This window comes from Lipotes vexillifer, unplaced genomic scaffold (assembly GCF_000442215.2).
Source record: "Lipotes vexillifer unplaced genomic scaffold, Lipotes_vexillifer_v1.1 scaffold382, whole genome shotgun sequence".
Lineage (NCBI taxonomy): Eukaryota > Metazoa > Chordata > Mammalia > Artiodactyla > Lipotidae > Lipotes > Lipotes vexillifer.
The window spans coordinates 3,699,353-3,712,280 of NW_006780611.1; the positions used below are offsets into that span (position 1 = coordinate 3,699,353).

A 12,928-nucleotide genomic window follows, 5' to 3' on the forward strand; every position below is an offset into this window, starting at 1 on the left:
AAAAAAAAAAAAAAAAAGATCTGGGGGCTTCCCTGGTGGCGCAGTGGTTGAGAATCTGCCTGCCGATGCAGGGGACGCGGGTTCCACCCCTGGTCCAGGAAGATCCCACATGCCGCGGAGCAACTAAGCCCGTGCGCCACAACTACTGAGCCTGCGCTCTGGAGCCCGCGAGCCTCAACTACTGAGCCTGTGAGCCACAACTACTGAAGCCCACGCGCCTGGAGCCTGTGCTCTGCAACAAGAGAAGCCACCGCAATGAGAAGCCCGGGCACTGCAACGAAGAGTGGCCCCTGCTTGCTGCAACTAAGGAAAGCCCACGCACAGCAACAAAGACCCAACATAGCCGAAGAAAAAAAAAGAGATCTGAGTGTGAATCTAACGAGATTATAGTTCTCAAAGGTTCTCTTACACCAGTTCGCCTGCTCTACTTAATACCCCTCTCGGAGAAGCCAGGAATCTGCCTTCTTGTAAATTACTTCTCGCTGGCCTGTCCTAGGCCAGGGAGCTGCTGGGAGGAACTGAGGTGACCATGCCAGTCCCCTGTTCCCTGCCTGGTTCCTGGTCTCTCCGTGGTTTGCTCAATCACTGAGCACCTGCTGCCCGGTGCCAGGCCCTGGCAGAGACTCACTGTCTTGGCTGGCGATGCCCTGGGAAGCCCACCATAGCACAGAGAAGGGCAGAGCAGCAGACCGCACCTGGACAGGTAGCCAGGCTGTATGCCAGAGACAAACTCAAGGACAACAGGCGCATGCAGAGGGAGGGCCACAGCAGCTGGGCGCAGGCGGGCGCCGGGGGTGGGAGCAGGGAGGCCCCTGGGTGTTAAGGCCCCAGGAAAGGGTCTGGAAGGGCTTGAGGGGCCTGGATGGCATCCATGCTGCTGCCTCACCAGGGCCCTGAGCCCCACACACCAGCCCCACTGACAGTGGCTGGGCCGTCATCCCTCCCATCAAGCCCTGGCTGCACCACGTGCTCCCTGAGGACGCTCTGTGGTTCTGGGGTCTGTGTCCAGTCTGCTGGCCGGTGAGCTCACAGTTTTCACCCCCACTGGGCTCTCGTTTCCCCTTTCTCATCCATTCCTTCTACAACCTCAGGCCACAACCAATTCTAGAAACACCTTCAAAACATCAGCAGATGTTGGGAAGCCGTGGGGTTCCCAGGGGATTCGGTGGCTTGACAGAAACGCCTCCAAGTGGAAGATGAGTTTTCCCCAGAACTAAGCCGCGCCTTGTACCTCCATCCATTAATCCCTGGCTTAACTTGGGGGAGCAAACAGAATTTTCCAGGCAGGTGGGCGGACACGAATCGTACCTTCCAGTGGGTTTCTGAGCGCTGCATGAACTCCAATCCATCCTGGACCTCTGCTTTCATCTCATGAATATGGGCGATGGTGTGCACCGACCACGCGTCCGTCGGGTTAACAGACAAAGCCTACGTGGCGGGGGTGTGGGGGTCAGGTGGGGGGACAAGTCGAGATAACATAGGTGAGTCAGGCTGCCCAGTGACAAGGCGTCCCCAAGCCGTGCCGGGGCACGAGGGGCCTAAGCAAGCAAGGGGTCTGGGATCTGCCTCAAAATAACGACCCCAAGGACCAGCCCGTTGACCAAACACCAGATGCTGCCAGAGAGGGTATCACTGCCCATTTCACAGATGAGGAAGCTAAGGTTCAGAGAGGCTAAGTGACTTGCCCGGGCCCACACAGCTGGGTGGCACTGGGGTCTCTCCAAAGCAGGGGCTCATCCACCCCCCTGGCCCCCAGCCTCCTGCACACAGCTGAGTCGCTGCCCAGTTTCCCCTGTGGTGAGAAGTATGGCCGCCTTCCTCTAACAACTGCCGTGGAGGCCAGTGGGCCCCGAGTGTGTGTGTTCCAGGGGCTCTCGGCTGCCCCTCCCGACTAGCACACATGCAAGGACCACACACATGCAAGGCTTTCCGGGCTCGTTCTGGTATCACTGCTAGGAACAACAAGAGCCGCTCCGATGACTGTTGGACTTGACGGTGACAACATGGCAGGCGGGACACGAGGTCCGACTCCCATCTCACGGCAGGTAGTTTAGCTCACGGCTACTGAGCGCCTACTGATCCTGGCACAGAGCAGTAAGCCGAGGCTCACCATGGGCCTGTGGACCATCCACATGAGCCCAGGTCCTCCACACCTGATCACGGGGTCCCCCCAGCCCTGCCACCTCAGGCGCCCATGCCTTTCACAGAAGCAGAATTGGGAAGGCCCAGCGGCTTCACCCCTGGCCTGGCACCTGCTGCGGGGTCTATGCTGGCAGGTGGTCCCCAGCAAGCCCCACCTCCCTGCTGCAGCCCTGACTTGCATGGGCCCAACCAGTCCACGTGGGGACACAGAGAAAGGCCACGTGTGTAGCGAATGGCGGGCAGCGTGGGGCAGAACGCTGCAGGACCAGGACCCTTCAGGAGACCCCAGGGGTGCAGCTGAGCAGGCTGAAGGGACCTGCTAAGTGTGCTGTGGAAGGCAGAGGCTCAGGGCAGCAGGGCCGCTCTCATCCCTCTGCTGGGATTAAGCGCCCGCCTCGCTGAGGGGCTCCTGACCGGCTCCCTCCCAAGGTTCCCTGGGACAGAGTCTACAAGGCCAGAGCGATCGGGCCCTGCCTGCCCCCAGACTTTGCTCCCAGCACCCGGCCGCCCACCTCCGCCCTAAGTCTCAGTCTGTCAAGTGCTCCGTGACCCTGAACTCGCTGCCGCTCTCCTTCCGTGACAGCTGCCCTTCGCCCTCCCTGCCCTGGGCGTCCAGCCTGCAGACAAGGCCCACGCGCCGCCACCCTGAGGCCTCTCCAGACTCCAGTGGAGCCTGTGCAGCCCACCCTCGCTCTCCTAGAGGCCTGGCCTCGCCCAGTAACTGTCTGTGGTGGGCTGGTGCTGGGGTCAGAGTGTGGGCGCCTGAAGGAGAAGGGGCATGAAGGGAACAGAGGGGGGCACCCCATGCCACCGCTGCCTGCTCCTGGCGGGTGTGAACCTGCGCCTTTCGGTCACTCTCTGACTTCTTGAACCATCCTGCCAGCTCTCAGGTGCCCACATAGATGGCACCCAAAGGGAGGGCCCAGCTGCCAAGGTCTCCAGGGGAACCTTCCTACAGCTGACCCCCTGGATGGCGGCGCCTGGTCACTCAGATTGCCGTGAAGCTCCCTGTGCCCCTCGACGGCCTGACTCAGGGCTAAAGCACAGACCCCATCATCCTACTGTCAAATCTGGGCTCTATTCTATAAGTAGAGTGGTTGCCAGAGACCCCACAGGCCCTGTGGGCCCCCGGAGGGTGCCGGCTGTCTCCCAGGGAGGGGTGCTGGGAGCCAACTCGGGCAAAGACTGGGGGGGAGAGCCCTGGCCGGGTGCTGGGGAGCAGGTCTGTCCAGGCAGCAAGAAGGACTGTGCTCAGGTGGCCTGGGCGACCGTGGCTCTGCCTTTTGTGAGCTGTGTGGCCACGGCCTTGGCCTCTCCGGGCCTGGTCGCCCTCCTCTGGGCAATGAGGAGTTCAGTGCCCCGCTGCAGAGGATCGAGCCGATGGGAGCGGCGCATACATTGAGTGCCGGCCCTGAGCCAGGCACAGGAGCGGCTGTTACCCCCTTGTGCGTGGCGGCCCCTCCCTGGGACTCAGCTTCCACTCCCGCGACGGGAGGAGCTGGAGAGGGACTCTGAGAGCCAGAGATGCTGAGGCTCCCGGGCCTGCGAGCGAGGGACGTCCATGGGGCCAGCCAGCCCATCTCCACCAGCACGGAAGGAGGGGCCCGGGCCGGCAGGAAGTGCTTAGCATCCCACCCTGTTCTGCACCCTTGGCCTCTGCCCCCTCCGGATGGGGGTGGTACTCAAGAGAAGGGCTGGCCAGCAGGACCCCAACGCCAGGTCAGGGCCCACTGGAAGCAGTCTGATGAAATAAAATTTATATCTTAAGGCAGGACAAGAAAAATTAAACATAAAGTTTTCTCTCTGGGCTTGTTTGGGCCTCCTCCCTCCCTCCCTAATGTGCAGTACGCACGTGTGTTACACATCCATCAGTGCTCCTCAGAGATGGGAGTACCTGCTGGACTGTAAACATCAATTCTTCCCTTTTTTCTGATGCTAGCAATGTAAGTTCTTAAAAGAATGCGTTCTTCCCCAGCTCTGTAGGGGGTCATGGTGACTCGCTGCTTGCTTCCTCCCTGCTTATCCGGACTATGTATCCTTGGTGACCTCTACCTAAAATATCAGGATGTCATTTTGATGTACGATCCTTTGTCTCCAAAAGGTAGATGACTGTATGACTGTACCTTTGAGTTCTAACAGGCTGAACAGTTCTCAGAACTTTCTGAGAATCTGCTTCCCGGGTTACAATCCTCAGTTCGGCTCGAATAAAATTCCTTTTTTTTTTTTTTTTCTTAACTTGATCGTTCATTGAATTTTCGGCGACAAGCCTCACTCATCACTCATCTGTCAGCTCCTGGAGGCTTGCTGAAGTCAGTGACACTTAGACACGTGAGGTCCCAGGTGGGAGAAGTGACGCTGATACTCGCTTCCCCACCTACAAAGTCTGGGTCCAGCAGCGCAAACTGTGGGCCCTGGAGACATGGAGCGGGGGGCATGCAGAGCTGCCACTCCGTGTGACCCTAAGCAAGAGGGGTGGACGGAACTTCCCTGGGCCTCATTCACCTTCATGGCCTGGGTGGGGAGTTTCCTGAGCAAGGCGGCTTTGCAAACCCAGGGTGGGGAAAAGGGGAGGGAGCTGCCCTCTCTGTTAACATGAGCCCTCCTGGTAGGAAACGAGGTCCTGAGTGGGTGGGGTGCAGCGTGCCTGGCGTGCTCTCCCCCACCTGACCCCACTCCACCAGGGCTCAGGCATCTCAGGAAGGGCCCACTTACCTCTTTGGCGAGCTTTTCCGCCCGATCGTAGAAGTTAGTTTCCATCAGTCCGAAAGAATAGATGCCTTTCACGTAGCTGAAAACAGAAGAAAATTATTTTTTTAAAAAGTGCACTTGGGCTTCCCTGGTGGCGCAGTGGTTGACGGTCTGCCTGCCGATGCAGGGGACGTGGGTTCGGGCCCTGGTCTGGGAGGATCCCACGTGCCGTGGAGCAGCTGGGCCCGTGAGCCGTGGCTGCTGAGCCTGCGCGTCCGGAGCCTGTGCTCCGCAACGGGAGAGGCCATGGCAGTGAGAGGCCCGCGCACCGCGATGAGAAGTGGCCCCTGCTTGCCACGGCTGGAGAGGGCCCTCGCGCGGAGACGGGGACCCATCACAGCCATAAATAAATAAATAAATAAATAAATAAATAAAAAGCCAAGCATTTGGGCTTCCCTCGTGGCGCAGTGGTTGAGAGTCCACCTGCCGATGCAGGGGACACGGGTTCGTACCCCGGTCTGGGAAGGCGCACCGCGATGAAGAGTGGCCCCTGCTTGCCACAACTAGAGAAAGCCCTCGCACAGAAACGAAGACCCAACATGGCCAAAAATAAAATAAAATAAATAGATAGATTAAAAAAAAAGCCAAGCATTTGAAGCCCTTTAAAAAAAAAAAAAGTGCACTAGAACCGTTCAACCCTCAACATGACCCGTGTCGGTCAAAGTGTGTCTCCCCCAAAATGGTACGTTTGAACATATGCCCTAACTTGGAATTAGAGTCTCTGCAGATCATCATCATGCTCAAGTTAAGATGAGGTCATCCTGGATTAGAGTGGGCCCTACATCCAGTGACCGATGTCCTCATAAGAGACAGGAGAAGGAGGAAGGTTTGGACACAGACACACATGGACACACACACAAAGGACAGACAGTCACATGGAGACGAAGGCAGAGACTGGGGTGATTTCAGATTTGCCAGTCCCCAGTCACAGGAGCCAATTCCTGAAAACAAATACCTTCCCCCCCCCCGCACCCCACCCCACCCCGCTCCATATATATATGTAAGTAGTATAGCTGTAGATACAGATATACACTCCCTATTGGTTCTGTTCTCTGGAGAACCCTAACACAGCTCTTCAACCTGTTAGTCCACTTGACCTTCACAACGATCCTATGACTAAAATGCAACGGAGGTGATCACGTGCGGTGGTCCCTAGGGCTGTTCATGGTTATTCCAGGCCTCCCTCTTCTCCCAGCCCAAAGGAGAGTTGCACTTCCTGGCCCCCTGTGAGTGGGTGACTGGATTTGACCAGTGACTCGGGAGCTGCAGGGCACACCCTTCACTCTGAGCACTAATGCCATTGTGAGTCCCCCAGGAGAGCTCTTTAGCAGCTGGCGTATCCCGAGACCAGTTACTTCATCAGCTGGGATCCTGGAGGGCGACAGTGGCAGGGGTGTGGAGCCTCAGCTCTCCTATGATGGACAGTGAGAAACTAACCTTTGTTGTAATAAGCTTCGGAGAAAAAGATCTAGAGGATGTTTGTTACTGTGGCAAAAATTATCTTGTGCTGACTGACACATAATGGTACCACCTCATTCCCAGGACGGGATAAAGATCAAATGAAGATGTGAAGCCTTTTCACTATTTTTTTTTTTTTTTTTTGCCGAGCTTCGCGGCTTGGAGGGTCTTAGTTCCCCCACCCCGGGTCGAACCCGCTTTTTCTTTTTTTTTTTTTTTTTTTTTGGCCGAGCTTCGCGGCTTGCAGGATCTTAGTTCCCCGACCAGGGGTCGAACCCGCACCCCCTGCAATGGAAGTGTGAAGTTCCAACCACTGGATCATCAGGGAAGTCCCACCTTTTCACTATAAAGAACTAGGAAATAACAACAGTAGTCTCACTAGTTTTAGGGCAGGGCCAGGAGAGTTGCCATGTTTTTAGGGCAGAGGAGAGAGACTAAGAAACAGAAACGTTGTGATCTCCAGCTGGCACCTACCTGCTAAGGGGGATCTCGGGTGTCCAGAAGGGATAAATTCGAGCCACAGAATCTCTCATCTGTTCCTGGTAGCCCAGGTAAAAATAGGTATCGTGGGAAAATTTCAGGGCCAACATGTCTGTCGGGTAGTCCTGGAGAATCTGTTCCCACAGCTCACAGGCTTTTGGAAGGTTCCTGGAAGCCAAGAGAAGTTTCTCAGCAACACTGAACACAGTTCACACACGAGGAGTGGAAAAGGCTTAATTTCCTGCCGTGTCACAGCCTGCACTGAACTGGTTAAAAGATACGTGTTTCTACGTTAGGTTGTGGCTCAGAAAATAGAAAAGCTTCAGTGGGAAGTTTTACTCTCTAATTCAAGAAAAAAAAAAAAAAAAACTAGTTTAAGAAGTTACCAAAGACAATTTCACCTGAGACTGTGAACCAGCTGCAGGAAGCCTGAGAGGTGGAATTCCACCCCTCTGCTGACATCCGCACCCACTTGCCAGGAACACCAGGACAGAACTCTCTCTGTCACTGCTCCAGAACGCCTGTAGCATCAGCTCAGGTCACCCAGCTCTGCGGGCATCTCTCCTGCCCAAGCAGACACAGGGGCTGTCCTGCGGGCTGGCACCAGGGTCAGGACTCCCACACACGGGGACGGACAGCCGCGGGAACGACAGATGCTCACAGGTGTGTGAGTGCCAGGAGCATAAGGGCGAGGGTTTTCTTCTTTCTCCTATCTCTTATCTATTTCTGTACTGTGGTTCTACTATTTTTGTAATGAAAGTAATAACCAATTTATTTAACGAAACACGATAAGTTGCTTTGCATGCCAACCTGGGAGTCCTAACCAACCACTTCCTCATTCAGCAGTCGGCTGAGGACAGAGCAGTAGGCAGGATGCGATTCTCAATCAGGCGGGCACGGGAGTCAGGGTGAGAATCCCCCCGAGGCCCCCTCCGCCCGGCGCGGGGGCAGCCCGTGGCATCACCCAGTGTGGCCTCGGAGCGCCAGCCCCGGGGAGGCCCCTCACCCCTTGGCAAAGGTCTCTACTGCAGACACGTGCAGCCGTTCCCGCCGCGTCAGGGGCTGAGTTTTGGAAATCTCCACCATCGTCTTCACAGCCAGGTCCAGCTCCTTGTCCAGCCTCACGGAGCTTCCGGTGCCAATCAGAATGAGGCCATTAGCGATGGCGTGGCCCAGGGCTGGCAAAAGGTGGAAAAATAGCTGGTGATTCAGACGGTCCCACCCAGCCCAGCCCAGCCCCGCATGTGAAATAAACACCCAACGTACCAGGAGGGGCAAGCCAGGTGGCCGGTAGGGTGTGTCCCCACCGACAGCCCGGAACTCAGCTCCTCACCAGGCACGTGGAGGGCATTCTGGGGAGTGCCAACGTGTGGAGCCCCTGCGCCCCCCTCACCAGGTGAACTGGTTAGGGGCTGCCTACGGGCTCCTCTGGAGCCCCACCTGCTTCCCTCTCAGCTGCTACTGTCACTACCACCAGCACAGGGCCTCCCAAGGGCCACCCGGTAGATGCTGTCGGGGGGCTGGTCCCCAGAGGACAGAAACCATGATCCTGTCTCGGCTGTTCTCATTCGCTGAGAGCTCGGGGGCCGAGGAAGACGGGGGTGTGCCTTGTGGCCCTTGTAGCAGCCTTGCTGGCAGGTGTGCTGGCCCCCAGGTCTTACCTGGGCTTCCCAGCCCCCACCTTGACAGAGGAAGGGTATCTGCTGGCGTTTGGAACTCAGTCTTTGGCCCAGGCTTGGGATCTAGGGCCCAACCACAGTGCCAGGACCACCCATGTGGCCCCTGCTTCTGACCTGGGGCCAGGGTCTGCTCGGAGAACCTGAGCCCACACCTGGACACTGGCTCCTGTGACAGCCCCTTCATCCCCTATTCTGCGCCCCTTGCCCTCACTGGGACCTGGCCACAGTGGGGGTCCCTGCTGCCCTCCCGTCCTCAGCCCTTCTGCCCAGCCCAGAACCTCACCCACACTGGGCCACCCTCCTGGGGCTCCAGAATGCACTGGGCTGACCCCGCCGCGTGCCTGCCACGCACATGGCTTGACTGTGATGGCAGCCTCTGTCACCAGGTCGGCCCTCCCCCGTCACAGCTGCTGTGGGGTTGGCCTCACTAGTGCCCAGAGAGGCTGCAATGGCCAGTTCTTGTGTTCCGAGGGGTCCAGGCTTTGGACTGAGACAGCCTTGTCTGATCCCAGCGCCCCAACTACCAGCTGGGTGGCTTTGGGTATATTTCTTACTCTCTACTCTCTCTGAATCTCAGTTTCCTCATATGAGAAATGGGATCAGTGTCTTAAGGAGAACGTTTGAAAGACACCTTCTACAGAACCTGGCATCTTTATGGGAGCAGCTGTTATTCTAAGCACAGTGGTGGCTATCACCTTCCCTCCCTCCCAACCTGGTCACTGCCACCAGCCCTGCCCTCCCCAACCCAGCTGAGTCCTGCAGTCAGGGAAACAGTGAGGGGCTGGACTTGTGAAACGGGGCTCCTCAACCCAGGGAAAGCATCACTCACCGAAGGTCGGATCTGCTGCTTTGAGCTTTGACAGGCAGCCCTCAATGCCACCAAGACTCTGGTCATTGGTCCATTTCACGTACTGAAATTTAAAAGGTTAAACAAAGCTGTCCCCAGGGAGTTTTTAGTTCATGTAAATGAAGGCTTGTTTCTAAACCTTGATTTTTTTTTTCTTTCTTTCTAGAACACTAGTATTTTCTGGACCTTAGCTCAAAGAAAACATAACTGGGTTGATTTCATATGAAGAGACTGAATACACGGAACTCAAGGCACATTTTCTAGGGCTGGTGAGGCCACCATTTCCAAAAAAGACACATCTAAAGGAAGGTTCTTCCTGACAGGTGACCTGCCCACAGTGTCGGCCTTGCTGGCCCCAAGAGGGGCCTTGACATTGGGTACCAAAATAGGAACCCTGCTATTTCCTATTCATTCCTTTAAAAAAGAATCACAGTAAACATTCATTATAGAAAGGAAGAGGCATGAAAGCCAAAAGATCAAAAATATCCTTAATCTCATCTCATTATCATTTTTGACAATTTGGTGTATTTGTTTCCAGTCTTTTTTTTAATACCTAATTTTTTAAAAATAAATTTATTTATTTTATTTATTTTTGGCTGCGTTGGGTCTTCATTGCTGCGTGTGGGATTCTCAACCACTGCGCCACCAGGGAAGCCCCTAATTTTTTTTTTTATTATTTATTTATTTTTTGTCTGTGTCGGGTCTTAGTTGTGGCACGCGGGATATTTCGTTGTGGCAGGCGGGCTTTGTTGCCCCGTGGCATGTGGGATCTTAGTTCCCCATCCAGGGATTGAACCAGCGTCTCCTGCATTGCAAGACAGATTCTTAATCACTGGACCACCAGGGAAGTCGCAGCAAACACATTTTAAATGAAAAATACCTGACCCAGGTCTTAATTTTTAAAAATCCTAAAACCATAATAATGCATTAGATTTTAGAATGTGCCCTATCAGTTGTCCAACTTACATCTACACAGAATTAGCACATGTATTTTAACAACACACAAGGGAGTTGGCACAAAGACGCAGACGCACAGCAGGGGTGGCGGGAGAGGTGGGGTGGCCGCCGCTGCACTGGGGAACTTTCCCCGCAACAAACTGTGCTCTGCAGAGGCCAAAAGTTGCGGGAAGGGGACAAACAGACAAAGAGCTCAAATGCACACAGTGGAGGCCCTTGGCAAGCTGACGGCATTTCACCAGTAGTTTCTTGTATGGCCCTTTTTATGCTGCATGGACAGAATCAGTAGGTAGCGATTTCACCGCCCTTGAAAAAGCCCAGCTCTAGTTTTCCATCAGTGTGTCTAGACCTAGGTGCATCCTGCCGCTCTAACTCACTGCAAAAGTCAGCTCAGCTTTCTGGACCTCAGTTTCCCCACCTGTCAAGCAAAGTATATGGACCTTACCTCTGAGACTCCCCTAGTTCTAAGACTATAGGCTCCTTCACTGGTGTTAGAAATCACTGGTAATACGGTGGAATGTCTTAGAACAGCCATAGGTGGGAGCAGTATATTCACAGATTAGCCCCAGGAGAGGGGCCCCATGCCTTAAATGGAGGAGCCCCATACCAAACCCTCAGCACCCTCACAGGCCAACGCCTGCCACTTGGGGGACCTCTCAGCCATGCCCTGGGCAGGCAGAACTGTTCCCACGCCCTGGGGGTACAGGTATATGGATTCTGTTGCAGTCGGTTTCTCAAGTCCGCATGCAGTTTAAAAAGCATCCATCACTTTCTGAGCCATTGACTGTGGGGCTTTGGAGCAGCCTGAGCCATTGGTCCTGTGCAAGGATGCTTCAAAGCATTATGAAGGACGTTCAGGTCCCCGGGAAGCCCTAATATACTTAAGTTTACCAGGAGGTTTGGGCAGGAATGGGGTTAACGGGCTGCATTGCTTATAAAATCAGGATAAAGATGTAAAGTTTTGAAAGCTTCGAGTCCCGTGCCTGCTCACGTCATCGCTGACCAGCTTTACTTGGAGAGCACATCAGCTGACAGGCAGTTTGGCTGTAAACTTAAGCAAGCTGTGTTAGCCGGGAGCTACAGCATCACTGTGCACGCGTGGAAGTACCATTTACTTGTGGCACGAATAAATGCAGCTGTAAGATGCACCCAAAAAAATGTTTTTAATGAAAATAAAAACCATTCACCAATTTAAGAAACCTCCCCCTGGACCGTTACAGAAGGGGCCACCACTTCTCTCCACGGGCGTACCTGGGTCAGGGTGGCATCAAACAGCCTGCAGGCCTCGTTGCTTGGGGTTGAGAGAGGGAGCCCGGCATCCTTCCAAGCCTACACACAGCAAGAAGGGGTCTTATTCCATGTAGCCCTCCAAACACACACACACGAACCCCAACCCCCAAGCACCGAAGATGCTAATGCCTATCATCCTGCAGGTATGGGCTTCCCACAAGACCCATCCTTGTGGGGCAGGCACAGACTTCCAGATTTCATAGATGGTGCAGTGTAGAGAGAGCTGAGCCCTGGGTGGGACAGATCCTGATGCAAATCCCAGGGGCCTCTAAGTAGCTGAGTGCCCTCAGGCAAGGTCCTCCCTCTGACCCCTGTCTGGCCCCTCTGTGAAATGGGGCACTGGAGGATACATGGGGTGACTGTAAAGTGTCTACCAGGGAGCAGACGCTCAGTAAGGGGGAGTCCCTGATCAGTCCCTGATCAGGGAGGTCTGCCAGGGCAGAAGAAGGGCTGGTGCCGAGGGCAAAACCAGGAGGGTGGACCTGCCACCTGGCTGGCAAGGTGCCAACCACCAAAACAATTCCTCTCATCTCGCCACTTTACCAGATAGTTCAGACCTTCAGGAAACATCTCCAACTAACTGAACTGTTCAGTGTAATCGCTGTCTCGGTGTCTTGCCAGGGGCGCACAGACCGGTGACTCCCCGGTATGGAGAAATGACCTTTACTCCGGCCAGCCCGGCGGGCGGCTCCTCGGAGTGGCTGTGCGCAGGTCCCCTCGCTCCTCTGAACGCCCCTTCCTCAAGTGCAAAATGGGCCCAGGCTCCCTACCCCCGCGGGTCCCGTGGAAGACCCTCACTAATGCCCAGCGTCCCCGCTGTGTTGCGCCGGGGTTAAGGGGTTAAGCTTTTTAGGAGGACCTGGGGTCTCCGCGGGTCGGGGCCCCGCGCCGCAGATTTTCCGGAGGCGGGGGTCACAGTAGGGTCCTCTGGTCCCTTCCGTGCGCCCAGAAGGCGTGCCCGTCTCTCGGGGGCCGTGTCCCCGCCGGACCGCTGGCAGGGCTGATCCCGCCACCCCCGGGGTCGTGGGGCCGAGGCGGCCTCCGAATACCTGGCAGTCGCGCAGGGGCGCGGTCGCGGCCATGGTGCTGGGTCAGTGTCGGGGGCGCGGGCTGCGCGCGCCGCCGCGGGCTTCCGGGTTGGGGGCGGGGAGTCGAGTCCCGGGGGCGAGGCGGGGCGGCCCCCGCTCTCCGCTCGCTCACTGGTCCGCTTCGGACACACCCACCTCTCCGGGCCAAGTCCCCCCCGGGCGGACCCCTCCGGCTCTCTTCTCCGGGGCTGCGGGAGCCCGAGTCGGCTTGAGGCGAGCAGCTTTGGTGTGCGCCCCCG

General features: G+C 56.0%; 1 protein-coding gene across 2 annotated transcripts in view; it reads right to left on the reverse strand.

Annotated features, from left to right (window-relative positions):
- The window catches only part of TTC38 (tetratricopeptide repeat domain 38), a 24,007-nt gene extending 11,295 nt beyond the window's left edge, over window positions 1–12,712 (reverse strand). Inside the window, exons 1-7 of one of the 2 annotated variants that reach the window (XM_007453903.1) lie at window positions 12,651–12,712; window positions 11,563–11,640; window positions 9,337–9,418; window positions 7,835–8,006; window positions 6,823–6,996; window positions 4,855–4,930; window positions 1,309–1,428 (exon numbers count right to left, since the gene is read on the reverse strand). In XM_007453903.1, the coding sequence (XP_007453965.1) occupies window positions 1,309–1,428; window positions 4,855–4,930; window positions 6,823–6,996; window positions 7,835–8,006; window positions 9,337–9,418; window positions 11,563–11,640; window positions 12,651–12,683 (735 nt within the window). In that variant the 5' untranslated portion in view covers window positions 12,684–12,712. The remainder of the gene's footprint in view (window positions 1–1,308; window positions 1,429–4,854; window positions 4,931–6,822; window positions 6,997–7,834; window positions 8,007–9,336; window positions 9,419–11,562; window positions 11,641–12,650) is intronic. The other variant, XM_007453904.1, reaches the window with a different exon arrangement.
- Window positions 12,713–12,928: the final 216 nt, after the last annotated feature.